The 27859-nt window shown below is 54.3% G+C and overlaps 1 protein-coding gene across 2 annotated transcripts in view; it reads left to right on the top strand.

The window, feature by feature from the left end:
* Prex1 (phosphatidylinositol-3,4,5-trisphosphate-dependent Rac exchange factor 1) overlaps positions 1-27538 on the top strand; it is a 150826-nt gene extending 123288 nt beyond the window's left edge. The window contains exons 17-40 of one of the 2 annotated variants that reach the window (NM_001135718.2): positions 703-795; positions 1236-1384; positions 2940-3025; positions 3825-3961; positions 4430-4526; positions 6302-6489; positions 6849-7010; positions 7589-7799; positions 8191-8467; positions 10701-10907; positions 11982-12070; positions 13692-13774; positions 13888-13978; positions 16606-16734; positions 18140-18181; positions 19085-19305; positions 20580-20679; positions 21388-21531; positions 21622-21736; positions 23044-23110; positions 24138-24310; positions 24529-24631; positions 24849-24916; positions 26031-26465. In NM_001135718.2, coding sequence (NP_001129190.1) covers positions 703-795; positions 1236-1384; positions 2940-3025; positions 3825-3961; positions 4430-4526; positions 6302-6489; positions 6849-7010; positions 7589-7799; positions 8191-8467; positions 10701-10907; positions 11982-12070; positions 13692-13774; positions 13888-13978; positions 16606-16734; positions 18140-18181; positions 19085-19305; positions 20580-20679; positions 21388-21531; positions 21622-21736; positions 23044-23110; positions 24138-24310; positions 24529-24631; positions 24849-24916; positions 26031-26073 — 3075 coding nt within the window. In that variant the 3' untranslated portion in view covers positions 26074-26465. Of the gene's footprint in view, positions 1-702; positions 796-1144; positions 1385-2939; positions 3026-3824; positions 3962-4429; positions 4527-6301; positions 6490-6848; positions 7011-7588; positions 7800-8190; positions 8468-10700; positions 10908-11981; positions 12071-13691; positions 13775-13887; positions 13979-16605; positions 16735-18139; positions 18182-19084; positions 19306-20579; positions 20680-21387; positions 21532-21621; positions 21737-23043; positions 23111-24137; positions 24311-24528; positions 24632-24848; positions 24917-26030 lie in introns of those variants that run through there. The other variant, XM_039105138.2, reaches the window with a different exon arrangement.
* Positions 27539-27859: the final 321 nt, after the last annotated feature.

Genomic DNA, 27859 nt, shown 5'->3' with positions numbered 1-27859 from the left:
TAGCATCTATCCCGCCTCTCCAAATTAGTCTCTTGGGCACCGCTTTCCTCACTGCCTCAGCGCCCTCCCCACCCCCCCAGTCTTTCACCCTGGGACTGCCTCAGGGCCTTCTCACGTGCTGCTGTGCCTGCTGCCTGGAGCCCTTTCCCCATCTACGAAGTTCTCAGAGGTCACCCGCTCTGTTCTACCTTAGCCTGAGCACATTTCCAGTCACACTGCAGATTGCTCCTTTCAAACACTGTCAGCCGCACAAGTGGGGGCAGCTTAGTAGCGTTCCCAGTGCCGTGGAGTTCCCCAGTTCTTCTTCTGGCCATCCTGCCCTGGGGAAAGTTTTCCCCCAACCCACAACTCCCTATACCCCAGTTTCCTGTTGCTTGGCACTCAGGATCCCTTTCCTTTCTGTCAAAGCACTTGCTGTGATGGTCTCTGGGCTGTGGGGAGGGCAGTGGGCAGGGCAGTGGGCAGACAGGTGATTAGCCCTGGCTTGTGGGAGGAGAGGGTAACATCCACACTTGACACAGTTGTACCTACTGTCCCACAACACTCTGTTTACTACGTTCCTGTGGCCTGGCTCTGCAGACCCTGTCTGCACACCTGCCCCTGCCGTGTAGACTTGGGGCCCCAGCTGTAGGATCCTAGTCGCTGGGGTGCAGGGTGGTGCTGCTCTCATCTGGTTGCCCTAAGTGCATCTTGGGCTTTCAGATCCCGCCGCAGGAGGATGACTATGGCTTCGATCTTGAGGAGAAGAACAAGGCAGTGGTGGTGAAGTCCGTGCAGAGGGGTTCGCTGGCTGAGGTGAGACCACCGGTGGAGACTCAGGCGGGGCGGTACCCCTCCTGGGAGTGTCTTCGTGTCTCGAGGTGGACCAGCTTAGCAGGTTCTGAGGTGCAGGGTAGCTGGGAATGAGGTCTGCTTTCCTGGCACAGTCCACCAGCGCCACCTGCTGGGCCTATGGGGACGTGCAGGGAAAGCGGAAGACTCCGTGAAGGATTTCTTTTCTCTCAACCCATTTATGGTATCTCATTGCACATTCTTGTTCACATTCTCATGGTTACAAAGTGGCCACTACACTGACCCCTGTGCTGTCACAACACAGGCTGGCACCCAAGGGAACTGCCACCCACCCTTGCTTCCTCATTTACAGCTCAGAGCCCATCTTCCTGGTGCTTCTAGAACATCCCAGCTTCCTCGGTGGAGAGGGAGAAGGCCAGTGACACCTGTGCTTGTCCCTCCAGATGGCTGGCCTGCAGGCGGGGAGGAAGATTTACTCCATCAACGAGGACCTGGTGTTCCTACGGCCCTTCTCTGAGGTGGAGACCATCCTTAACCAGTCCTTCTGCTCCCGCCGCCCGCTGCGCCTCCTGGTGGCCACCAAGGCCAAAGAGTGAGTGTGAGCCTCAGGCTGACTCAGCAGGTCTCCCTGGGCCAGGAGGTCTTCCTCTTGGGTGGGCCTGTTACCTTTGTGAGCTCAGGCTTGGAACCCAGCCCCGTCGGGGTGGATACAGTTCCCACCGTCCATGGATTCTGATGACATTGGGGAGGGAACAGGGTGGGGGACGGGGCAGATATACACTGGGCAGGTGTGTGTGAGGTGTGGGCTGAGTTGGTGGTCGTCAGTCAGGTGGAGGTGGATACATGAGGTTGGAGAAGGAAGCCAGACTAAGCAGAGATACAGTGGCCAGAGACTAGGGATGGAGTGATGGCTCTCAGAGACGACTTCTTGAGGAGGCTTCTGGAGGATGGGGTCTCCAGAAAGATGAAGCGTTGTTGATGGCATGACAGAGAGAGACAGTGAGGGGGTTGGAGCAGTGTAGGAGAGGAAGGGCTTTCCTGGGGCTGCAGGAGGAAGTCGGCAGCTGCCCAGCATACAGGGTCAGGGTGGGCCATGTGCAGACATAGGTGCAGTGGGTGTACTTCTGTTTATTTGTATATGAGTGCTCTATATGCATGCACACCTGCAGGCCAGAAGAGGGCATCGGATCCCATTACAGATGGTTAAGAGCAGCCGGTGCTCTTAACCGCTGAGCCATCTCTCCAGCCCTGGTATACTTCTATGTTAAGAAGTATTTGGTGGGGTTGGGGATTTAGGTCAGTGGTAGAGCGCTTGCCTAGGAAGTGCAAGGCCCTGGGTTCAGTCCCCAGCTCCGGGAAAAAAAAAGAAAAAAAAATTAAAAAAAAAGTATTTGGTGCCAATTACGTGAGGCAAATATTGGCCATCAACTATGGAGAGTTTTCAGAGACTCAACCTATGGGCATCAACCCCTTTGGGGGTCAAGTGACCCTTTCACAGGGATCGCCTAAGACCATCCGAAAACACAGATATCTACGTTATGAATCCTAATAATAGGAAAGTTACAGTTATAAACTAGCTATGAAAATAACTTTATGGTTGGGGGTCACCAGAACTATATTAAAGGGTCGCAGCACTGGGGAGGTTGAGAACCGCTGGTTTAGACTCTGCTTCTGTAAGGACAGAAGATTTAGGGGAAAGGTGGCAGGCAAGGCTTAGCTATTAGATGCCAGAGACGGAAGTCACCAGGGTTTAATCTCTGAGGACGGGCTCTCAGGGTTGCTCTGCCTGCCCGGTAGACATGGACGGGATCCTGCTGTGTGTTGGGGACGACTGCCTAGCAGCTCAAAATGAATGACACTTGCCACTCCCTGAGGCTGGTACCTTCCCTTGGCACCCACAACCCCCAAACTGTGCCTCCCGTTGGTATCCGCCACCCTCTCAGCCTCTGTCTGCTTTGGTGATGGCCTTTGGTTCTTTACCACATGCTTTGGGGACCTGGGTGACTGACGGTGTTTATCAGTGCCAGTCTTTTCGGGGTTGATTTCCAAGAAGCCTTGGAGACAGGGCAGGGTAGTGGCAGGAAGGGACTCCTTGAGGAGCCACCCTCTTTTTTCTCATGGCTTGTCTCTGCCCCTGTGCCCTCTAGGACCATCAAAATCCCTGACCACCCAGAGGCCCTGTCCTTCCAGATTCGAGGAACAGCCCCGCCGTGTGTCTTTGCCGTGGGCAGAGGTGAGCTGGAGTCTGGTGTGCAGAGCCTCTCAGGGCTGCATTGTGGGCGTGGAGAGCCACGCACATCCTCAATGCAGGTTTCCATAGCAGCCCCAATGCCAGCATCCAGCTGCCTGTGTGTGAGACCTCGGGTAGAGCCTTAAGCAGGCCAGCTAGAACTAAGAAAGGGGCTTACATTTGCTGAATACTTAGTGAGGGCCAGCCATCCCCCATGCCAAATCTTTCAGAGTCTCTAGAGCCCTTTGAAGAGATGCTCTGTTGACCAACTTCACAGATGAGAACGTTGAGGCCCAGAGAGGTGAAGTAGTTTGTTGTAGACCGTAGGGCAGCGGTAAAGTTGGAAGCCCCTGAGGCTGGGACCTGCACTGGCCAAGGTCCTCAAGGCCTGTGTGTCTCTTAGGCTGGAGGCAGCTGGCCATTCGATTCTATTTCTAGACCTGTCCGTTGACCTACAGATGCTCAGGGTGATGGCCCACTGCTTGGCCTTGTGGTAGAATTGAGAGGGATGGAGTTGAGCTCGGCGGCTATATTTTGCCCTGGATTTTCTGAGTCTGTCCCCTGAGGGTACCTTTGGTGTTTCTCTGTCACCTGGCTTCAGTCCGTCACTATGCGGGCATGCAGGGTTCCAAATGACAGGGGCCCGAGATGCCACATTGGGCCAGCTGCCTCTGCAGTGTCAGCCGCAGCTCTCTGATTGGCAGCTGGGAGGAGGCACAGCTCTGGATGCAGTTGTTGCCAGGGGCAACTGGAACCTGGCTCCTTTGGCCCGGCTCTAGCCTCAAGTGTTCCTGTCCCCCAGGTTCTGAGGCTGTGGCTGCCGGGCTCTGCGCAGGCCAATGCATCCTGAAAGTCAACGGCAACAGCGTGGCAAATGATGGCGCCCTTGAAGTTCTGGAGCACTTCCAGGCTTTCCGCAGCCGCAGGGAGGAGGCCCTGGTGAGCACTCGGCAGGAGGCGGGAGGCTGGGCCCCATCTTGGAGGGCCCCTTAGGGGCACTGAGCTGAGCCGGGGGTGTGAAGGGCCCTTTTACAAACAGGAGTGTTGTAACTCTGGTGTGTGCACGTTGACCGTAGAAATCACTTGCAGGGCTGGGGTCCTGAGTTCTGGTGGAGGGTACAGTCACTCTTCCGTCCACACGCCTTCTCTTGGCAAGTGTGGTCATTGAGTGCCTGTCTCACACCAGATGAGCTTCCTGACTTTGGAGAGTCAGGGGAGATGAGGATTTTACGTGTTTTTGAAGCCCCGCTTCAGTGCTCCTACCTGGAGCTGATGCTCCACACCAGTGTGGCCAGTGGTCCCTCGGGGTCCGGAGTGACATTTTGGAGGTCTCTTCAGGGGTGGCCTCATCCCTTCCTCTCCAGGCACTCACCATGCGACTGGTCCTCTGACAGTGGTTCTTTTCAGGGCCTTTACCAGTGGGTCTACCACAGCCACGAGGACGCCCAGCAGGCGAGAGCCAGCCAGGGTGCCCCGGATGAGGACCCCCAGGAGGATGACTCAGGTAAGGGACAGGGAGTGGGAGGAGCTTTGGGCCAACTGTGATGGCTGGTCTTCTGTGTCCCCAGGGTTCCATCCCAGCTGGTCCTTGGGACTGCAGCTGTGTTGGCCCTTTGGTGCTGCAACAGCTCAGAGCAGGACTCTGTCTTTAGTAGTTCACAATGTAGTCCTTGCAGCCCAGACGTGAATCTCGCTGGGCCGTGGACTGACCTGTCTGTTTGAGCTTCTAGAAGCTTCCCGCACGCCTTGGCTCCCTATTCTCTTGCTGGCGGATGGCCTAGCACAGCTCACCCAAGTCCTAGCTCGATATCTTTGTGACTCTGCCTCTGTCTGCCCGTGAGCCCGGGATGGTTCCCAGTTACTTTTTTTTTTTTCTTTAACAATTTATTTATTTTTATTTATGTGCGTTGGAGTTTTGTCTGTATGTACGTCTGTGTGTGGGGCGTTTTGGGGGTGTCAGATACTAGAATTACAGACAGTTGTGAGCCACCATGTGGTTGCTGGGAATTGAACTCAGGTCCTCTGGAAGATCAGTCAGTGCTCTTAACTGCTGAGCCATCTCTCCAGCTCCTCCCACTTTCTTTTCATTGGCTCACCAAGAGTTGGTTACTTAGTTACAGCCCAAATTCTCCCTTGCTGACAGTGTGACAGACTCCTGGGTTATGGAACCAGAAGTGCGTGCGCATCTTCTGCAGACCACCGTTCTATCCCAACCTTCCATGGTCCCCTCTGGAGTCACCCTTGGCCTCTTACCAGTCAGTTCACTTCCTCTGCTGTCTGTTGATAGGCGTCAGAAACTTACTATGGCCCAGATTGACAATGGTTTCCCCCAGAACCTGAGCCTGCCCCTGGTCGGTCTTTATCCTGGATTCTCAAGCCTCTTTAGTCCTTCCTTCTGCCCATGTGATTCCTGCAACACGCTGTCCACCCTAGCGTTCTTCCTTTCCACAGCCAGGGTCTGACCAGTTCCCACCACCTTAACTGGCACTTGTTTGTTCTGCACCTGGTTTTTACCAGAGTTATGGCAGCCGCTTGCCCACTGTCCTCTCCCTGGTTGATCCCCACCCCAAGTCCCACACAGTGTTCTCCCAAAGCGAGAGCAGAGCCTTCTGGTGGCCTCCTCGCTGCTCAGGGAAAAGAAGAAAACAGAAACACAACCTTCAACGCCAGGGGTCCGGCTAGCCTGGCTCCCAGTACCACCTCCCTTCTCAATGCTTCCTGCCCTCTGCTCTGCATCTGACTGAATGTGTTTCTGCCCTGGCTTCACCCTTGTGTGCACTGCCTGGACCACTGCCCTCTTCCCTTCACTCAAATGTCACCACCGCCTCAGAGGTCACCCTGTGTGCCCTAAGTACTTAATCCTTCCTGGAGCTGGCGCGCTGGCTCACAGAAAAGTGTGGGCTCGGCCAACTGAGATCTGAGTATGGTCAGATAAGCTTCAGGGCTGGCTCAATCCAGTATCTCTCACTCTCAGCCGTTCAGTTGGCTTTTTACATGGTGGCCCTGGCAACTTTTGAGTCCACCTGAGAGAATGTCTCCTCCCTTCTGTGAATCCAGTGGGGTCCAGACTGGCAGTGCTGTCTGTGGAACTGAGGGGAGCAGGTGGGGTCAGCCTCTAATGAGTCTTGGGTCAACTCCATTCAGGAGGGGCTCCCCTGTGGGTGGGATCGTGAAACAGCCATGGGTGTACAATGTGACTTGGTGTCAGGGGTGCTGGCTGCAGCCTAGTGCCTAGGGCCCAGTGCTGTTCTCAGTGTGGTTTGCCCCTCTGGCTTCTAGTCCTGCCCCTGCTGTCCCTGGGTCCCCAGCTGAGCCTGCACGAGGACAGCGCTGTGGTCAGCCTGACGCTGGACAATGTTCACTTGGAGCACGGTGTGGTTTATGAATACGTGAGCACAGCAGGAGCCAAGTGTCACGTGCTGGAAAAGATCGTGGAGCCCCGAGGCTGTTTCCGCCTGGCTGCCAAGGTCTCACCTTGTTCCCTAGTCCGACCCCAGTCATCCCACTCCTCCCCACTCCGTACCCAGTCATCCCACCCCCAGCCCTGCCCACTCAGACCCTGACCTGCGCTGTTCTGCCTTGAGGTCAGGGAAACTGATCCTTTGCCCTGGAGCCCTGGCATCTAGTCTTTATCCCAACTCTCGTCAGCTGCAGGACCAGTGAGGATGGTTACTGTTCTTTTAGCCTCACTTTACCTTTCTCCAAAATGGGCACGTCACAGCCCCAGTCTCTTAGGGTGTCACGCTGTAAAAAGGCCGCCCACAGGTAAGAACTCTGTCGCCGAGGTACTCACGCTCTCGGGACTTGTCCTCCCTCCCTCCTGTAGATCCTTGAGGCCTTTGCCGAGGACGACAGCCTCTTCGTGCAGAACTGTGGGCGGCTCATGGCCATGGGCAGCGCTATCATCACCATGTCCCACTACGAGTTCCACAACATCTGTGACACCAAGCTGGAGAGCATTGGCCAGAGAATCGCCTGCTACCAGGAGGTGGGTTCCCGGCGTCCACACTCTGGTTACGGCCCCCTCGGCTAAGTTCCACCTAAACGTGACGGGCTCAGTCGCTGGGCAGGCCACGGGTGGACTTCAGGTACAACTGTATCCAGGTGTCTGATCGGACCCCACAGCAATCTGTTTGCCCACATCAGCCTCCCTCTGAGGCTGGGCCTTCGCCTGTGGTGACCAGATGACCTGCGGCTCTCGCTGTAGCATCCCCGTCAAGATGAACTCACAGGGCACTCCTGGCTCTGCCCATGCCCCTTGCCTTGACCTGCCCCAAGCATTGTAGAATAAGGAGGTGGCCCTCCCTGAACCTCATAAGTGAGGGCCAGGAGACCTGGTTTCTAAGACGTTACTGCGGCTGAAAGAGAGAAAAGACTCCACGTCAGTGCCGAGCCCCACAGCTTCTGGGAGCGTGTCCTTGTGAGAGACACTCAGGGGGAACAGCTTCATTCACAACCATTAACGCTTTCTCCCATTTGGGAATGTCCGGGACCACAAAGTGGCTCCAGGGTATTCAAAGACTCGCCGAAGCCAGCTCACACTCCTTTGTCCCCTCTCCCTCTCAGTTTGCAGCCCAGCTGAAGAGCAGGGTCAGCCCCCCCTTCAAGCAGGCACCCCTGGAGGACCACCCGCTGTGTGGCCTGGACTTCTGCCCTACCAACTGCCACATCAACTTCATGGAGGTGTCCTACCCCAAGACCACCCCTTCAGTGGGCAGGTCCTTCAGCATCCGCTTTGGGCGCAAACCCTCCCTCATCGGCCTTGACCCAGAACAAGGTACTTGCGTGTGTCTATTAGATCTCTTAGTAGAGCTCACCATACAGATGAGGAAACAGAGAAATGTCCGAAGGCCGCTGTCCAGGGCGGGGTTGGTGGTTCCCGTCTTTCTGTGTTACCGTCTTTAGTTTGAGTTTCAAGATGCCTCTCGTGGTAGACTATGGCTGCTAGAGTACCTGCCATCACGTCTGCACTCCAGGTAGGGGAAAAATACCTCAGTAATTAAAATGTATTTTCAACAAAGGCAGCTGCCTTCTCGGGTGCCCTAGTGCTCTGAGGCATCATAAGGTCAACGTTGCTCCTTCTATTTTTCTGTCCAGAGGTTCAGGCAGGGTCTCCTCTGTGTGGGTTTTGTCCTGTTTCTGAGTAGGCTCCCCCTCCTTTGTTACAGGCCACCTGAACCCCATGGCTTACACCCAGCACTGTATCACCACCATGGCTGCCCCGTCCTGGAAGTGCGCGCCTGCTGTAGATGGGGACTCTCAAAGCCAAGGTCTCATTGACAGTATCTTCGTGTCAGCCAGTGGTGCCCTGAGCCAGCAAGAACGGGGCCTGAGCTTTCTGCTCAAGCAGGAGGACCGGGAGATCCAGGACGCGTATCTGCAGCTCTTCACTAAGCTGGATGTGGCCCTCAAGGAGATGAAGCAGTATGTCACCCAGATCAACAGGTGAGGCCTGGCCCGGGTGCCCCCCTCTGGACATCACTGCTCATAGCGGCCATCTTGAGCACCTCAGGTCCTGTGCAGCATGCTCTGGGCTGTCCCTGCCAGGTGCCCAGAGCATCCTGGACGTCACTGCTCATAGCGGCCCTCTTGAGCACCTCAGGTCCTGTGCAGCATGCCCTGGGCTATCCCTGCCAGGTGCCCAGAGCATCCTGGACATCACTGCTCATAGCGGCCCTCTTGAGCACCTCAGGTCCTGTGCAGCATGCCCTGGGCTATCCCTGCCAGGTGCCCAGAGCATCCAGACAACAGGAAGCCCCTAATTCCCTAGGGAGAGCAGGCTCTAAGGAAGTGAGGCAGGTAGGCAGTGTCCTTATGAGGCTAAAGCCTGTGAGATTCCCTGTGTTGGCGTTGCAGCACAGTGGGCCGCTGACAAGGTGTCCCTGTCACCACAGGACATTGTGGGGCCTACAACAGCTGTCGGCTCTGGACAGAAATAGACCCCACTCACTCACTATTCAGCCTCAAGAGGGGGACACAGGTTAAACAGCTCCTTAAGTTGACATTGGCTAAAGCCAGGGGCAGGCAGTTCTCTACAACATGTAATAATAAATGTCCAGGCTGCGGATGCAGGGAAGAAGAGGAGGGTGAGGAGGAGGAAGAGGAGGAGGAGGAAGAAGAGGAAGAGGAGAAGGAAGAGGACAGGAGGAGGAAGAAGAGGAGGAGGAAGAGGAGGAGGAGACGAGAGGACAGGAGGAGGAAGAGGAAGAGGAGGAGGAAGAGGAGGAGGAGACGAGAGGACAGGAGGAGGAAGAGGAAGAGGAGGAGGGGAGAGGAGGAGGAGACGAGGAGAGGACAGGAGGAAGAAGAGGAGGAGGGAGAGGAGGAAGAGGAGGAAGAAGAGGAGGAGGAGGAAGAGGAGGAGGAAGAGGAAGAGGAGACGAGAGGACAGGAGGAGGAGGAGGAAGAGGTGAAGGCACAGCAAGAGGAGGAACAGGAGGAGGAGCAGCAGTAGCAGTAGAAGGAGGTAGAGGAAGAGGGTCAGGAGAAGGAGCAGGAGCCATTGTGGATCGAGAGGCCCGAAAAGCACAGTGTCTGGACCGATGTAAGGGCTGCTTTTGCTCTCTGTCTGCTGTCTGGAAGGAACATTTTAGAGCCGGTCAATCGGGACCATTTGTGCATGGCCTGGAACCAGATAATGCTAAAGGGAATATTATTACTGTGATGATGATGATGATGATGATGATGATGATGATGATGATGATGATGATGATGATTACTGCTGCTGCTGTTGTCGTTGTTGTTGTTGCAGTGAGAGCGATGCAGTCAAGCCTAAGAAAGGCTCCTACTTTGCTCGGTCTCTGCTGTGGAGCTCCTGGGCATGTAGGATGCTTGCAGCATGCTGGACCTCTGCTTGCTCAGGGCTATGGTGTCCTCCTCCAGTTGACAGCCTAAGTTGTCTCCAGACACTGCCCAGTGCCCCCTAGTGGGCACATTTATTTAAAATACAGACTTAATGGCCTGTCACGTACAGGGACCCGGCGATGCCCTGCGTCCTTCAACTCTTATCTTCACAGCAGCCTCCCGTGGGGATCCTGATGCCCCCCCGCTTCCCAGAGGAGGAACAGAGGCTCCGAAGGGAATAACTTGCCTCTCACCTAGGAAATGTCAGTGCGAGAGGGCCGGTGTGAGCAGGGCCTGCGTAGCCGCAGAGCCTGAGCTGTTAACTGATGCTTACTGTAGCCACCCCAGAGGCTGGAATCTGTCCGCTCCCCACTTTACTTTTTAACTGAAGTTTTATTGTAGACTTTCCTGCTCATGGCGTGCTCCAGGGGCAGAGCTGCTGCCTGTAACTGAGGTGCTCTGACCTGCAGACTCTGGGCTTCTTGTTCATATTTACTTTCTTCTCTGTCTGTTTGTTCTTTTGAGTCAAAGTCTCATGTAGCTGAGGCTGGCCTAGAACTTGCTATGTAGCTGAGGCTAGCCTTGAACTCTTGATCTTATTCTCCAGACTCCAGAGTGCTTGGACTACAAAGTACCACATCCTCAGTCTGTATGAAGTGCTTCTAGCTGGGTCCAGCAGGGGGCAGCACTGGGTATCCATGGAGTTGCTGGTGGGACTTCTGGAGGGGAAAAAGACTGCTGGGTAGCTTCCCTTCTCTCTCACTGTGTGAGCCTGTGTGGCGTTACCCTGCCGGCCTTCGTCCTCGCCCTCAAGGCCGTTACCTTGTTCTGGCAGGCTGCTGTCAACCATCACAGAGCCCACGTCAGCTGCACCCTGTGACCCACCCTTGGTGGAGGAGACCTCATCTTCCCCACCGGCCAGTGAAGAGAGCGAAGTGGACAGGACTGACCATGGCGGCATCAAGAAGGTGTGCTTCAAGGTGTCAGAGGACGAGCAGGAAGACTCGGGCCACGACACCATGAGCTACCGAGACTCCTATAGGTGCGTGCGACCCACTGGAGGTCACCAGACAGTCGAGGCTTCTAACCTGTGGGAAAGTCAAGACTGGCATTTCCCAAGGGGAAGGGCATCGGTCTCTGGAGCTAAGAATGTGTGTTTGGTGGGGCGGAGGTGCAGGGCTAGGGGCATCTGATCCTCTAGGAGAACATTCCAGAATGCCTGCTTGGCTCTCTTGCCTTGAGCTGAGGCCTCCGATCCTGGCAGATGGACCCCATTCATTCCGTGTTACTCCACATGCTCACAGGCTGGACGAGAGTCTGGCTTCTGTGGTGTGTGGGGCTTCTGTAGATCGGAGGAGTCAGACGTTTTCTTGTTTTCCTGCCTCCGAGGATGGGAGTGGCATTTCTGCAATTGTTAAATTTATTTTGAAAATACCAGCGGGGTGTTAATTAGTAACCAGACAAAACCAGGACTTTTGTGCTGTGACAGGTCACCCTCATTACCACAGAGAAGTGGGGGTCCCCAGTGGAAAAATCACAGGGTGGGTCTGACTCAGAGTCTGTCTCAGTCCGTAGTAGTGTGGGCAAAGTCTGAAGCCACAAGATTGAGGGGGTGGTGTTGCCAGCCTACCTGTGTTCCCCAGATCTGCCTGGTCCCCGTGGCCACCTTCCAGTGTCTCTGCGGCAGGATTTTCCGGCTGCTTTTCACTCTGAGTCCTTGGAGCATTGTCTCAGATCCCCCTCTTCCCCCTTATGTCTTTGGCTCTCTGATTTTTCCTTGTCCAAAAAGCTGTTGGCACGGTGGCTAGCTTCCCGTTCCTCATCCTGTTGAGTTCCTTTCGGCCAAGTGCCGTGTGGGCAGGCGTTTCCGAGCTCATGAGAGCTTGAAGTGCTCAGAAACCTGGGTGACACTAAGACCCCTGAGTGAAGAAAGTCCCCCAGTGCTTCTGAGCTGGGGCCTGAGCAAGCTTCCCCCACCTCAGACACCAAGCTGGGCTGGCCTTGTGCTGCCTCTAGCTAGGTGTCCGCCCAAGGCCAGGAGGTTTGTCTACACCCCAGATGGTGGATTCCAGGGCTGGCATGAGGGTGACTCAGGCTGTCTCTTGTCCCCTTGCAGTGAGTGTAACAGCAATCGTGACTCTGTCCTGTCCTACACCAGCGTGAGAAGCAACAGTTCGTACCTGGGCAGTGATGAGACAGGCTCAGGTGAGCATGACCTCAGGCGAAGAGGCTGCTGGGGGATATGGGATGGCAAGGTTGCCATGGTGAGGATTGTGGCGGTTCTGTTAGGGGTGGGGTTGTTTGTTTGGGTCTTGTGCTTTGTTTGTTTGAGTTAGAGATTCTCTGTATAACAGTCCTGGCTGTCATTTTGTAGACTAGGCTGTCCTTGAACTCATAGAGATCTACCTGCCTCTCATTCCTGAGTGCTGGGATTAAAGGACGTGCAGTGCCACATCTGGCTCTGTTCTGCTGTATCTTATCACACTCTTCAACATCATAGCATGGGACAAGTTTTCAGAAAATATTTACTATATACCCAAGATCAGCCAGGTGCTGGGGACATAGCATCCAGTAAAACAAAGAGAAGAACCAGCCATTACCAGTGTCACACACACATACACATGCACACATGTACACACACATACACACATGCACAAATACATACACATGCACACACACACACAGACACATATACGCAAACACAGGCGCATGCACACATACACACACATGCACACATACATGCACACACACAAACGTGCACACGCACACATATACACACACACATGAATGCTTCAGACTAAAAATAATAATCATTGTACACTATGGGTATACATACTTAGTGGTGGAATGTTTGCCCAGCATGTGCAGGGCACTGGGTCTGCCCCCAGCCCTGCTCCCCCCACCACAAGAATGGAAGAATTCATTTTGTGACCACAGAGTACATTACTGAAAATTCCCTCAAGAGTTTAAGGTATCCTGTCCCCTGTGAGTTCCCAGCCTTGTAGGTCTCAAGCTGTTGTGTCTGTTCTCATCCTTCCGTGAGTCTGTCCAACAGAGTCGATGCATAAGAATGCAATCTTAATTCTACATCTGTTTAATGGAAGGGAGGGAAGAGGAAGGGGAACAGAGGTCAGAGCAGACTTTACAGACTGTAGCCCATGAGCCATGTGATGGATGGGAAGGCTATCCCGGTAGCACTGCAGGGGGATGCTCACGTGAGGGAGCTGGTAAAGTAAGCTTGCTGACTCTTGCTCATAATCCTAGCACTTGGGAGGATGAGGTAGAAGCGTTGCTGGAAATTCGAGGCTAGCCTGGGCTACATACTGAGTTAAGAGGCCAGCCTGGGTGTAAAGAGATTAACTTGAAAATCAAGAGAGGCCAGTGCGGTGTCTCAGTGCGAGAAGGTATGTACTGTCCAGTCTGATAACCCGAGTTTGATTTCTTGGACGTACGTGGTGGAAGGAGAAAACAGACGCCCACAGGTTGTCCTTTGACCTCCACATGAGCACCACAGCCAACCCTAGCAAAATAAGTAGGATGTCATTAAATATTTTCTGCAAAAAGAAAGAAAATCCAGGAAGGAAGGACTGGCTGGATCAGTCCTCTCCCTGGCTGTCACCTGCTGCTAATCCTGCAAGGCTTTGATGCCCGTGACAAAACTGAGACTCACAAGGTAAACGGCTCTATCCAGGGCTCGGCTGGGGCCTGAGCTTGTCACATCCACATCCCCTGTGGGTCCTCGTGTGCTTCTGTAGCCATAGCAGTTCTCGGGGAGGTGTGAGGTGGGACAGCATGGCTGACAGCTATGGTTCCTTCTTTGTGCCAGGGGATGAGCTGCCCTGTGACATACGCATCCCATCCGACAAGCAGGACAAACTTCACGGCTGCCTGGAACATCTCTTTAACCAGGTAGGGCCTTTCCCCCACTGTACCCTGGATGGCTCTGATCGCACTGGGGTGGGAGGTATGCTGTGGGTGGCAGGCCCTTCCTGTCTGTAATCAAGGGAGCTTTTTGTCCCTAGGTGGATTCCATCCATGCCCTGCTCAAGGGGCCTGTGATGAGCAGGGCGTTTGAGGAGACCAGGCATTTCCCCATGGAGCACAGCTGGCAAGGTGAGGGGACTCTAAAGGACATGGGCACACACAGGTCTCTGTCCCTCTGCTGCAGGACAGCTATGGGACGGTCTTGGTTCCAACAGTTCCAGCCTGTGAGCCAGGGCTGGTCACTCCTGTGTTCGTTCAGACTGAGCCTGGAATGTTGTTTTCTTTTTTTCCTGGGCCTATGGGGTGAGGCAGGAGGACAGCCTGGAGCATGATCTCAGTCCCTGAGCTGTCCTCCCTGAGCCTGACTCACAGAGTCCATGCACATCAGAGCGTGAATCATTTTCACTTATGGTCAGTTTTATTGCTGATGTAACTTAAAGACTAAACTCTCCTATTAGAAACTTAGTTTCATGAGTACCACATTAAGCTCCGTGTAGTTGAAAGACCAGCACGGCATGTCACTCCTTAACAATAAATCAAAGCCACAGATGAGACGGAGACAACACCAAAACCGTCTTCAGCACATGTTGGTCCCGGTGCCTGCTCAGAGCGCCCTTGAGAGGGATTCCTGAGGGAAAGCCGTGCTAAGGCCTTCCTGGCATCAGACTGAGTGGGGAGGGGGAAGATGAGCATCCCTGATCCTCCCCTTCACACATTCAAGCCATGTAGCTATCTCCCTTCTGACCCATTCGCCCTGCATCTACTCACCCACCCTCCGTTCATCCCTCCCTTCCTCCCTCCCTCCCTCCCTCCCTCCCTCCCTCCCTTCTGCTTTCCCTCCCTCTCTCCTTCTCTCCCTCCCTCTGTCATCATCTGCCCACCCATCTATCATGCACCTTCCTTCCATCTGCTTACCCAACATTCACTCACATCCTACCCATCTGCCCCACATCTGTCTGTACATATACATCTGCCTATACATTCACCAACCCTCCCTCCCTCTCTTTGCCTACCTGTATAGCCAGCTATCCATCTACCTGTACACATGTCCCTATCATCCACCCATCCATCCACCCACCCACCCATCCATCTACCCATCCACCCACCCACCCACCCACCCATCTACTCACCCATCCATCCATCTACCCACCTACCCACCCACCCACCCACTCATCCATCTACCCATCCACCCACCCAACCATCTACTCACCCACCCATCTACTCACCCATCCACCCATCTATCCATCCATCCATCCATCCATCCATCCATCCATCCATCCATCCACCCATCCACCCATCCACCCATCCATTCACCTACCTACCCACCCATTCATCCATCCACCCATCTACCCATCCACCCACCCACCCATCCACCCATCTACTCACCCATCCATCCGTCTACCCACCTACCCACCCACCCACCCACTCATCCATCTACCCATCCACCCACCCAACCATCTACTCACCCACCCATCTACTCACCCATCCACCCATCTACCCATACATACATCCATCCATCCATCCACCCATCCACCCATCTACCCATCCACCCACCCATCCACCCATCCATTCACCTACCTACCCACCCATTCATCCATCCACCCATCTACCCATCCACCCACCCACCCATCTACTCACCCACCCATCTACTCACCTATCCACACATCCACCCATCTACCCATCCATCCACCTACCCACCCACTCATCCATCCATTCATCCACACACCCACCCATCCATTCATCCACCCACACATCCATCTATCCATCCATCCATCATCCATCCATCCATCATCCATCCATCCATCCATCATCACCCTTCCTCCTTCCCTCCCTGCCCTCCTCTCCACCCTTCACCCACCCATCTCCATCCTCCCACCTATTCACTCTCCAGCGCCCATATCCACTGACACATCTGCTGTCATCCACCATCCACCTACCCATTCCCGCCCCACATCTGCTTATCCACCCGCCCATCATCCATCTGTCTGTTTCTACACCAAGGTACCAGTAAACTGATTCTTCTAGGCCTGCTCTGGACACTCTGACCTTGAGATGAGTCAGTGTTCTCCAGACTTCTTGGGTCACCCATTGTGTATAGGAGACTAAATTCAGATAGCCAGCCATCTTCCCATAGTATAAGACAGCAGAGAACCTTTGGACTGTCTCAGGGGCACCACCCAGTGTCAGAGGTGATGTGGAGGGCATAACCACAGGGGTCTCAGAAACTCAAACAGTTAAAGGAGAGGGTCAAGTGCCTGCCTGACCTTTGACTGGTCCTGCTCTGGGCAGATTCAATGACCAACCTTAGATAACTCCTATACCTTTCCTGCTCCAAGCCGGGGCTGCTGCTTCTGTGCAGGGAAAGGTTACTGGGCTAACACTCATCTGCCGGCTCAGTTGGTTATGGCTATGAGGATGTAATACCCAAGGAGCCTGTAGCTTCACCTTCCAGCTCTAGGAGAACCAGCTGTCATTGATTTGTAATGTCTGCACGGGGTTGGTTGTAGCTGTGGGGAGACGGGGAGGGAGTGCCAAGGCTGATTAAGGGTGTCTGTTGTGGATGCCGTACTGTGACGCCTCCCTTAGTCTTGCCTTGCACGACTTGTGAATACCTGTGAGTCCCATCAGTTATGTTGACATAGGGTAGTGAGCTTTGTGACCTGGTGATGGGACACAGGCAGTTGGTGCCACCGTTCTTCAGAGCTACTTCCAGCCCTCTCCTGACCTCACACACTCCTGCTGCTTTGCCGCCCCAGAGTTCAAACAGAAAGAAGAATGCACAGTCCGAGGCCGGAACTTGATCCAGATCAGCATCCAGGAGGACCCTTGGAACCTACCCAGCTCCATCAGGACCCTGGTAGACAACATCCAGCGATATGTGGAAGGTCAGTGGGTGGAAAGGGTGTCACACATGTCGGTGGCCTTTGGTTCTGAGTATAGACTGTGGTGTTGTCTGGAACGGGCCTCGCTATGTGTCCCTGTCTTCATGTCTAGGGAGGAACAGAGAAGCCGAGTCATTTCCTAGTGAATGTCGTGACCTGATGAGGCCCCAGGCTATCTGTATGGCTGGAGGAGCCTTGGAAATGGGGGCCATTCTTACTGAGGCTTCTTGTAGTCAGGAAGCTGGTATTCTGGCTTCATTCCTTCTCCGATCTGAAACTGGATTCCATTCCGGTCTCTACTTGTCCTTGATTGTCACAGATTGGAGCTCACCGGTCTGAGTTGTCAGTGATATGAGAAATCCTGATACCTTAGTGGCCACCTCTACATGACATATGTTTACCTATTTGAGCCTTTGGGCACCTGAGTCAGGCTCCTGGGGCCAGGAGCTGGAGGAAGGAATTGTAGAGGTGTGGCTGTCTCAAGCCAAGCCACTTGGTTCTTAAACAGAAGTAGGTTACTAGCATAAGTCTGGGACCTGACTGCCACCAAGGCAGTCTTTCTTTCTTTTTAACATTTATTTGTTTTATTTATATAAGTACACTGTAACTGTCTTCAGACACACCAGAAGAGGGATCAGATCTCATTACAGATGGTTGTGAGTCACCATGTGGTTGCTGGGATTTGAACTCATGACCTCTGGAAGAGCAGTTGATGCTGTTGACCACTGAGCCATCTCTCCAGCCCAAGGGATCCCTTCTTACCTGTTTTCCGCTGCATAGCGGGACTCCTCCTACCTGCCGGTGGTTAAGTGGCACAGAGACCTACTGATAGTTATTAAAGCTTAGGAGTGTAGCTGGCAGACTCTCAGCCAGCTCATCCGAATTAACCTGGCTCTTCTGGCACTACGTCCTGCAACGTGGCTAGTTCTTCACCCCTCTCTTGGCCCTGGCACATCTGTTCCTCTCCGTGTTCCAAGGGTGAATCTCTCAGGACTCCTCCCAGAGACCATCCCTCTCGCTGAAGTTCCGCTTTCCCCTTCCTGCCCAGCCATTGGCTGTAGGTTTTTTATTAAGCCAAACAACAAGTGAGGAAGGTGAATGTTTATAAAATAGAAAACCCGTAGCTCTCTACCAATACAGAATTAACCATTGAATACACAGAGACACACCTTCACACAGTGTACAGAAGGTTACCCCAACACAGCTCTCTGACGAGCATACAGGGATACTGGCAGTGGGGGCTCCATCTCTGCTGTCCAAGGGCTCTGGAACTTACCCAGCATGCACTGAGCACAGCTCAAGTACCACCTCCTCAGTGAGGAGCCAGAGCCCATGTGCTGTAGGCACTGGCTTGCCACTGCCTCTGCCTGCCCTGCTCAGCCTCCTCCTCTCTTCTTCCGCCATTCAGATGGGAAGAACCAGCTGCTTCTGGCCCTGCTGAAATGCACAGGTAAGAATGCGGCTTTGAAGGGGCCCCTGGGAGGCACAGTGGCTGCTGTGGCCACCGGGTGGGGTGATGTCCCTCTGCTGGCCAACAGCATCTCAATGGGGCCCTCAGCACCTGCACGGGAGGCAGCCTTGGCTCCCAGTCTCACGGAGAACTGCTTGGACTTCACCTTTTCCTCTGGGGCCAGGCAGGGGACAAGTCTCAGGTCCCAGGGAATATGAGCCATGTGTAGTGCTACCTATTGGGCCTGGTGGGTGCTGACAGGGAGACTGGTGGAAGATGATGGGTGAGGAACATAGGGCCTGAGTCGGTAGAGCCTAGCCCTGAATAGTGGAGGTTGGAGCTGCAGGATGCCTCTGTGTGTGTGTGTGTGTGTGTGTGTGTGTGTGTGTGTGTGTGTGTGTGTGCATATGACCACGTAAGTATACAGATGTGTGTTTGTGTAGATGTGCCCACTCTTATACAGATACCAACTGCCTGGCATTGGCCAGTTGGGGTCAGAACATGGGGGAGATGAGGCAGGGGGAGAACATTCTTGGGACTAGTACTGCTAGTGTTCATGCGGCCCAGGCTGAGAGGTCCCATGGCTCATTGTAGTGTAGATGGGACAGGGTTTGGACCCCACCTTGGGAAGAACCAGAGATTTGTTTCCTCAGGAAGCAGGCACTTGGGCAGTGGGAGAGTGAGATTTGGGGTGGATCTGTCTTCTTTTGAGGAGCTAGGTTTTTTTTGTTTTTTGTTTTTTGTTTTTTTTTCCCGGAACCAGCCTTTGGCAACTGATTTGTCCATTCAGAATTCCCCACAGGCCCCCGTGGGTGTGCCGGGTCTTGGGCTCGGGTGTTGAGGGTGGAAATGCTCTAGGCACAGCACCACTCACCCAGAGGCTCCCGCACGCACCTCCCACAGACACGGAGCTGCAGCTGCGCAGGGATGCTGTCTTCTGTCAGGCCCTGGTGGCCGCCGTGTGCACCTTCTCGGAGCAGCTGCTGGCCGCCCTCGACTACCGCTACAACAACAACGGCGAGTATGAAGAGAGCAGCAGAGACGCCAGCCGCAAGTGGCTGGAGCAGGTGGCAGCCACCGGTGTCCTGCTGCACTGGCAGTCCCTGCTGGCACCAGCCACCGTGGTGAGTGGCTGAGGTCGTTGGCAGCACGGGAGAGACACTACTGAGGGTACTCTCGGCCCCCATTCACTGAGGGGTTCATGTGGTAGTCATTTGCTGAGCATTTACCGTGAGGTTTTGGAGTTTGTGGATGAACAGTGAATAGCCCCTATGCTCTGTGGTGTCCTGGGGAAGAGAGGCAGACAGACAGAAAAGACCCGTGGCTCCTGACAGAAAAGGCTCCTGACAGTCTGAGCTGGCAGCCGAGGAGTCCAGGGAAGGGAGAGAATATTACTTGCATCTAGTGTACATGTCGAGGGCAGGGGTGCTGGCCCAGTATCCAAAAGCAGATCCAGTACATGCGGCTCCAGAGACTACCTCAGGTGGCCCATGGGCAGCACGGCCCCAGATCACCCCCTGCTGGTCACTGTGAGCACTGCTACCAGCCTTCAGAGAGCTGCTTCTGGCCCCGCCCCACGGCCGCCCTCTCTAGCCTCTCTTAGGATGATGTCACCAGCACTGAGCTGGCTGCTGGGTCTGCAGCTTACTTCCTAGAGAAGTAGACTGAGAGGAGGGGGTCTCTCCGGAGGGAGTGGTCAGACTTTCTGGGGAGGCGGCTTCCGATCTATGACCACTGCCAGCCAATATGGAGGTCTGAGGAGGAGTATGCAGAGGAACAGCATGTGCAAAGGCCCCGGGGAGAGGCCCGTGTGGCCAATGAGGACAGTCAGGTTGGTGAGATCTGCAGGTAGAAGGTGGCTCTGAGGCTGAAGGACAGGGGACTCATGTAATCGGGGCTGTTTTAAAAGGAAGCTCATGACCTTGAAGAGAGGCGGTTAGGGGACTAGATGGAGAAAGAACCCTCTGAGGTGTCCTGGTGAGAATGGCCATGACTGGAATTGGGAGGCTGGATAGAGGCAGACTGAGTGTGCCCCAACAGCCATGGCAGGTGCTGGTTGGGGTAAGAAGACCAGGATCTGGACAGCTTTGAGAAAGGGGTACAGAACAGGTATTGGGGGGCAGAGGGCAAAGAGAAGTGTGGGTGCTCATGGAGTTGGCTGCGTTTTAGATGATACTTGGTGTGGCTTTACTGGGGCCACACAGAAGTCAGAGCAGAACTGAGTTCTGACCCATATGGGGTCTAGGACAAGCAGTGGGATGAACCATGATGTCATATGTACAGCCACACCCAAGACACCCACAGGCCTCCCAGCCTCGTAGGTGAGAAGCATGGCACCTTCAGGGCAGCCCAGGATAGGGTGGCATCTGAGTCTCCCTCACCCCCCCTCTCCCTGCAGAAAGAGGAACGGACCATGCTGGAGGACATCTGGGTGACACTGTCGGAGCTGGACAATGTCACCTTCTCCTTTAAGCAGCTGGATGAGAATTCTGTGGCCAGTGAGTGAGCCCTCCCTTCCTGCCCTGAGTTGGGTCCCTCAGAGCCACACTGGCTCCCCTCTGCTCAAGCCTCTCGGACCAACACAATTTTCAGAGTCAGCCTTTGGGGAGCAAGCATAGAAGTATTAGCTACTTCTCTTGTTGCTACAACAAAATACTTGGCAAAGTCTTCAGCTGACAGCAGCTACCTGTGTGCAAGCTGAGTTGAGCTCAGGGAGGAGAGGTGATTGATTAGTGATGCCTGCCTGGTACAGGTATGGGCTCTAAGTCAAGTTTGTCAGCCATAATTCTTCTTTATGGTGCTGATAAGCTACAGCCGGGCTTTTTAACAGCTTTTGCTCTGAGCTGCCAGGCAAGGGAGTCGAAGGACAGGGTCAGGGAAGTTGAAGACATTATGGCCAGCTCTCTTCAGTGGCAGGAGTAGTGTCAGGGTAGGTGAAAGGGGAGGTCATCACAGGCAGGGTCTGGAGGCTGCATGGGACTGTTCAAAGCACATGAGAACAGGTCTTTGATGCTATTCCTCTGGGATATTAGGATAGGGCAGCCTCAGATGTCAAACATAGAAGTCCCAGAATGCTACCTCAAGGCTGGGAAGACAAGAGGGTCTGAGGCTACCCCTGTGACTCAGGAGGGCTGGAAGTATAAGGTTAACCCTCTGGAGTGCCACTCTGGCCTCCTTAAGTGAGCCATTCTGCTTTGCTTCCACAGACACCAACGTCTTCTACCACATTGAGGGCAGCAGGCAGGCACTGAAGGTAGTCTTCTACCTCGATGGCTTCCACTTCTCCAGGCTGCCCTCTCGCCTGGAGGGTGGGGCCAGCCTCAGGCTGCACACCGTGCTATTCACAAAAGGTGAGCAGTCAGACTGAGGGACCTAGGTGGAGGCAAAACCACTGAGCACCCCAGGACCCAGCACCTACCCTCCCATGCCTTCCCTCACAGCTCTGGAGAATGTGGAAGGGCCGTCGCCCCCAGGAAGCCAGGCTGCAGAAGATCTGCAGCAGGAGATCAATGCGCAGTCCCTGGAGAAGGTTCAGCAGTACTATAGAAGGCTCAGGTAGCCGCCATGGGCTGGTGGGGTGAGGGTGGGATGAAGGCTGTGGGACCTACAGTGTGCAGACACATCGTGCAAAACCATGGGCAAGCTTAACACTTCTGCGCACACACAGCACTGCATAGAGACCACTGCTGACCCATTATACAACTGAGTCTACTGAGGCCCACATAGCCTGTCCCAGGTCACACAGCCAGATGAACTGAGGCTCTTTGGCCCATTTATCTCAGTGTAGGGAAGAACTGAGTAGCTTCTGGGATCTTTGGGCTCCTAGCACTGGGTCCTGCTCTGAGGAGAATTTCCAGAGAGAAGTGAGCAGTGGACAGAACATTGTCCAGAGGGAGAACAGCTGGATCCAGGAAAACAGCTAAGATCTGACACCCCCACTACAGTTACCTACAGCCATGCCTACAACCACACCCTTGCCATAGCCGCCAACACGCCCACAATCTCGCCTTTACCAGACCCCCCAGACCAGGCTCCCAAACACAGCCTCTCTCAAGTCCCATCTCATTGCTCTCTCTACAGTACCATGAGGAAGAGAACAGGGGCCTGAGTTTCCACAGAGAGGCGCGCTCTCTTCCCAGGCCCCCTCTGTCCATTTGCAAATTGGAAGTCAAAGCTTCCATACATTTGCTAGGCACTAAGACGTGGCACACAGTTTGCAGCTTAATTGTCCTTCTGTCTATCCGGTGTCTGTCTGATTAGCTGCTAATTCCATTTGCTCAGAGTGTTCCTGGAGTCTTTCGGTGGGCCCTGCATGGCCCTGAGGTCTGAGAAGCCATCCTGTTCTTCATGAACGCTTATTCGCTCAAGGGTGGGCCAGCAAATCTGGCTCACTCCTTATATATAAATAAAGTTTTATTCACACACAATTTCTTCCTGAATTCTTTATGGCTTGTATTACAGAAGACAAGGACTCTGGTTAAAAGGGCCAATGTTTTCTGGTTAGCCCTGTATAGAAGGATTTAGAGGGTGAGAAAGTCCACAAGCTGGTAAACCCAGAACAATTTTGTGCCAATCGTTCAATATTTAGAGAAGAGAAGGCAGGAATGGGGCTGGAGGAGCAGGGCTCTGGGCTGTCGTCCAGGGCGGGAAGGTGGAGGTGATGTTGAAGCCAAGAGACCCTGTCTTGCTTCCCTGGGGTCACTGGAAGAGCTGGTAACCGTGGGCACTCAGTGACCTCCTTCGGAGAGTCTGGGGAGCATACAGAGCTGTAGCTGTAGGGGCCAGGACCCGGGGCAGTGTTAGGCTGGGCCAGAGCATGTGTGTGTGGTGGCAGGATTCTCAGCCTTGTCTGTTTCCTTCAGGGCCTTCTACCTGGAGCGGTCCAACCTCCCCACAGATGCTACCACCACAGCTGTGAAGATCGACCAGGTCTGCTGTTGTTCCTGGGCAGGGTGGGGTTGGTCACTACAGGCTGAGTCTGCTCTAACCAGAATCAGGCCCAGGGGCAACCCTTGCTAGCTTGTTTCTTCCTCCTAGGGCTTCCTGGGTGACATGCTCGTGCTGGCCTCATTTCCTTGGGGGCTCTCTGATGAACACTATCACGTTTCTCGAGCTGAGACCCCCTAAGCATCAGAGTGGCGAATGCCACCCTAAGTGTGGCTTCCGTGGCATCCTTTTGCTTCAGGTTCTAGACAGGCATTTAGAAGTCAGAATTCTTCCATCAGAACGAGCGGTGCCACTATTTCTTGGCCTTTTGGCTAAGAATAAGTGTCACGTCTGTTCTTACCAGTTTAGGGTCCCATCGGTCCCCTAAGGACGGCGACAAAGCAGAGGCTTCCAGCTGCTTGGGAGAGATGGATGCGCTGAGATCTAGCTGTGGCTCTTTTGTGTCATGGTAGCCCTGAGAGGTTTCTGTCCCTCTGCCCCTCACCCATAATGCATCTCTCTGGGTCTCCTGGCTCCTCGGGCCCAGGCAGGCCTTGAACTTGGAATGGATTGTGAGGAACTGGCCACAGGGCTCAGAGGCTGTGAGCTCTGAGGAGTATGGGCACCATCTTTGGGGATTTCGTGGTCCGTTGGATACAGACCAGAGGATCATTACGGTTGAGGGAGACGGTATAAGGAATGGCTTGTCACTTTGGTCCTTTGGGCTTGCCACTTGGAGAGTGGGCACTTGAACGAGTTGTGACTGGTTTAGAGAGGATAAAAGAGGTTGCCCCACTTAGGCTTAGGCGGGGCTGGGCTTGGCAGGGGAAGAGCCAGGTTGGGAGGTCAGAACTGAAACAACAGTAAATGCCAACTTACAGGGTAGTGGGAGCTGCTGATGGCTCTCGAGGTCTGAAAAAGGTACTGGGAAGACAGCTGTGTAACGGCTGGATTAGACAGATGTCAGAGAAGGCCAGTGGAGGTCTCAGGGCTGCAGGCCTCTCCTGGACATCTGCCGCATCCCTTGCAGCTGATCCGTCCCATCAACGCCCTGGACGAGCTCTACCGCCTCATGAAGTCCTTCGTGCACCCGAAAGCTGGTGCTGGTGGGAGCCTAGGTGCCGGCCTCGTCCCCGTCTCCTCTGAGCTCTGCTACCGTCTGGGGGCGTGTCAGATCACCATGTGTGGCACCGGCATGCAGCGGTGAGCCTGCCCAAGGCCGAATGGGACATAGCGGAGGGGCCGGGTAGGCTCTGGGAAGTCGGGGGCTCATGCACAGAGGTGGGAGGGCTGGGTTCAAATCCGGGTGCTGCAGTGCCCATGTTCTGGGCCTTGGCTTACCTGTCTCTGAAATGGAGTGGCCAGGGTCAGTGGTGCCTAGGAAGCCGCCCCTGTCTGATCTCCTCCCTCACCCACCGCAGGAGCACCCTGAGCGTGTCCTTGGAACAAGCAGCCATCTTGGCTCGGAGCCACGGGCTGCTGCCCAAGTGTGTTATGCAGGCCACAGACATCATGCGCAAGCAGGTGAGGTCACCCGCTGTGGACAGCGTGGCCTGGACCACGCTGAGCTTAGCCCCGTGGGACGTGGTTCATCTCAGGACTGGTCCTCCTCAGCCCCAGACATCTTGCTCAGTCTGTCTCAGCTGTTCACATTTGCTATCCAACCTGGCTCCCCCACCCCCACCCCATCCCCCACCCCCTGACTTCCAGGCCCAGGCCTGACAGTGGGTTTCCCTTCTAGGGCCCCCGAGTGGAGATCCTGGCAAAAAACCTCCGCATCAAAGACCCAATGCCCCAAGGTGCACCACGGTAAGTGGCTACCCACCCCTGATTGACCACTGGGCTCCTTCCCCACCCCCATGAAGACTCTGTCAGTCTAGCCTTTTGTCATCTTTAGCTACCAACTCCCGCAGCCCCTCAGGAGGTCATGACTCCTCAGTCCCTGCCCACTCTGCCACCAGTGGCTGCCCAGGAGTTCTGAGTGGTGACTGAAGTGGAGGCTTCAGGCAGTGTTTCTCAGTGACAGTGTCCCCCAGAACCCAGTATGTTTCTGATCAGGGCCTTGGTGCCCACTCCCCGCATCCTGTTCATGTCCTTTGGTCTGCCATGTTCTTTTGCTCTCAACTTGTCTTCGTGCCTTTATCATGCCCGGCCTGTTGAGGGACGGTGTCATCCACCCGCTTGTAACCCCAGTTGACCCCGGCAGCAGCCCCGTGAGCGAGGCTCTGCTGGGAGCCTCATTGGCAGGTGGATACATAGAGGCACAGAGATGTTCATTATCTTACCCAAGGTCACACAGCTAATAGCAGAGCTGGCCCCAGACAGTCTACGCTTAGACATTTAACTCAGTACCGTGTCCTAGTGTGGCTTCCATCACTCCAGTTCACCACAGTGGCCTCCCTACCCCTAAAATCATCCCTATCTTTGGCTGCCTCTCTCCTTGAAGCCCTGCACACACTCCTTCATGGATAGTATTCTGCAGTGCCTCCACTCTGCAGTCCTTCCGAATCCAAGGAGCTGTGGAGGCTACAGGCAGACAGGCTCACAATGCCCTATATGCACCCAAATACACACATCATTTGGAGATACCCTGCCTGCCTCTAGAGCCGTGGTTCTCAGCCTTCCTAATGCTGTGTCCTCGTGCATTGCTACTTTGTAACTTTACTTTTGCTACTGTTACGAATCATAATGCAAATATCTGACAGTCAGCCGCCAAAGGGGTCGCGACCCACAGGTTGAGAACAACTGCTCTAGAGGACCGGGATCTGCCTTTGAGAGGGGACAAGGTGCTAAGGGCGGGTTCGGGGCTCACTACTCTGTGTACTCTTCTGGGTGTGGATTGCTTGTCCCAGTAGAAGGGGAAACTAGCCACATGTGGCGGGCCACTCAGTCCCTCCTCACGTTCTCCGCCTCTGCCCACCAGCCTCTACCGCCTCTGCCAGCCTCCGGTGGATGGAGACCTCTGAACACCGACCTGCTCCATGCTCAGCCACTGCCTCTGCAGCTGCCATGTGGGAGGACACGGAGGGGCTGCAAGGTGACCCGAGGCTTCTGCCATAGCTGTGTCAAGACCTACCCAGCTGACCCTGCCGCCACCGTCCAGGTCAAGCCTCTGCGAGCATACACTGTCTCTGGACCGGCAGATCACGGTTGGGCTGGCAGATTCTCCATACTTAACGCCTGAAACCTGAGGGCTGCTTGGGGCCCCAGAGCTCATGAATGTAGCCCGGCCTGGATGCCTGCACTCACCCAGGTCCCCTACACAGGGAAAGGTCACAGGGTCCGGCGGGTGAAGGCCTGCAGACCCCGCTCCTCAGATGGCAAAGCTGCACTTTGAACCTGGGTTCCTCCCAGGGTCACATTCCAGGAGACCCTACCTGTTTCCTGTCCTGGCCGAAGCTTCCGTATGCTTCCAGACACGCCTCCTGCCCTTACTAACCAGCCCAGCTGACTCGGGACAGCATGGCCTCTGCCAGGAGAGGATACTGGGCTGAACAGCTGTCACTCCATGGACACTTGGGAGCCCTGCTGGCTTCCAACCCCCACTACCACTGGGATTTGAGCTGCCAGCTCTGGGCACCAGCTTGGCTCTGTTAATTTATACAACACAACATCTCTGTGGTCTATGTTTTGTTTTCTTTCTTCTTACTGTTATTGTTAGTGTTGTCAAGAGTTTTTCCCCCTCCCCCTAAGGTTTCTGTGATCATGTCTTTGACACTTTAAATTTCAGAGGAAAGTATATCTCGCCTAATGGGACCAACCTAAAGTAGTATCAGCAACGTTACTCAGTTCTACTAAAGAAACAAACAAAAGGAACTAAATTATTGAAAAAGTTTAAGATGTCATTATTTCCATTTTAAAATCTTAAGGGTCATGAGCACTGTCTCCCCCTGCAACCCCCTGCCTCAGCACCCAAGAGACTTTGTTGTTTGAGTGACTGGACCAGAGTTTGAGAGGTGCTCCAGTTGCGGGCTTAGGGCTGGGCTGTGTGTACTCTGTTTTGATATTGTCATCTCACAGCGGGTCGTTTGGGACCTGTTAGAGAACCAGAGAGGTAGGAACCTGTTGTCCTACCTTCTGAGTGGGGGGCTGCACGTGGGGACCCCTGGACTGTTTGTCTGCTCTCCAACTTCTGGACGTCAGAGGGAAATGCATGGAGGAGGAGGGAGGGGACGCCTTCTCACCTGTGGCAGGCTGTAAGGCTGGGTTCGGGAGTATGGTCTCCTCGGTCCCCTGGGGCCACCTTTCTCTTGATAACCAGGTCACCTTTGTTGATGTGTTTCGTTCACCCAGAGAACCAGAGCCCCGAATGGGGAAGGGCCCCGAGGGCCAGGGCATCACGCCTGGTTTACTTTAAATGTACAGATTCTTTTCATTAAATCCATGATAGATTTTTTATTATTATTAAAAGTCAGTATATAATACAAAGAAGGTGTGGTCTGCTTGTTTGGTGGTGAATGTCTCAGTGAGTGTCGCCGGAAAGGTTCCAGTCCAGGCAGCCACATGAACGTGGCTTAGATTCTGGCTGTCAGTGTCCCTGAGCCTACACCGTTAACCACCGCGCCTCAGTTCCCTCCTAAGAGACGAGGACCAGCTCCCACGTAACAACTAAGAGGTTTTATATTGAATTCCAACCTTATTTTGGATCCTAAGCTGTCAAATCTGTTGTTTACGGAAGAGAAATGTGTTTGTTATTTTTCTAGAGGTTTCCTGCCCTGTCCTGGGTGTTCCCTGTGTGTTCAGGAGTCAGGG

Source organism: Rattus norvegicus, chromosome 3 (assembly GCF_036323735.1).
Source record: "Rattus norvegicus strain BN/NHsdMcwi chromosome 3, GRCr8, whole genome shotgun sequence".
NCBI lineage: Eukaryota > Metazoa > Chordata > Mammalia > Rodentia > Muridae > Rattus > Rattus norvegicus.
This window is presented reverse-complemented; position numbering and strand designations above follow the sequence as displayed.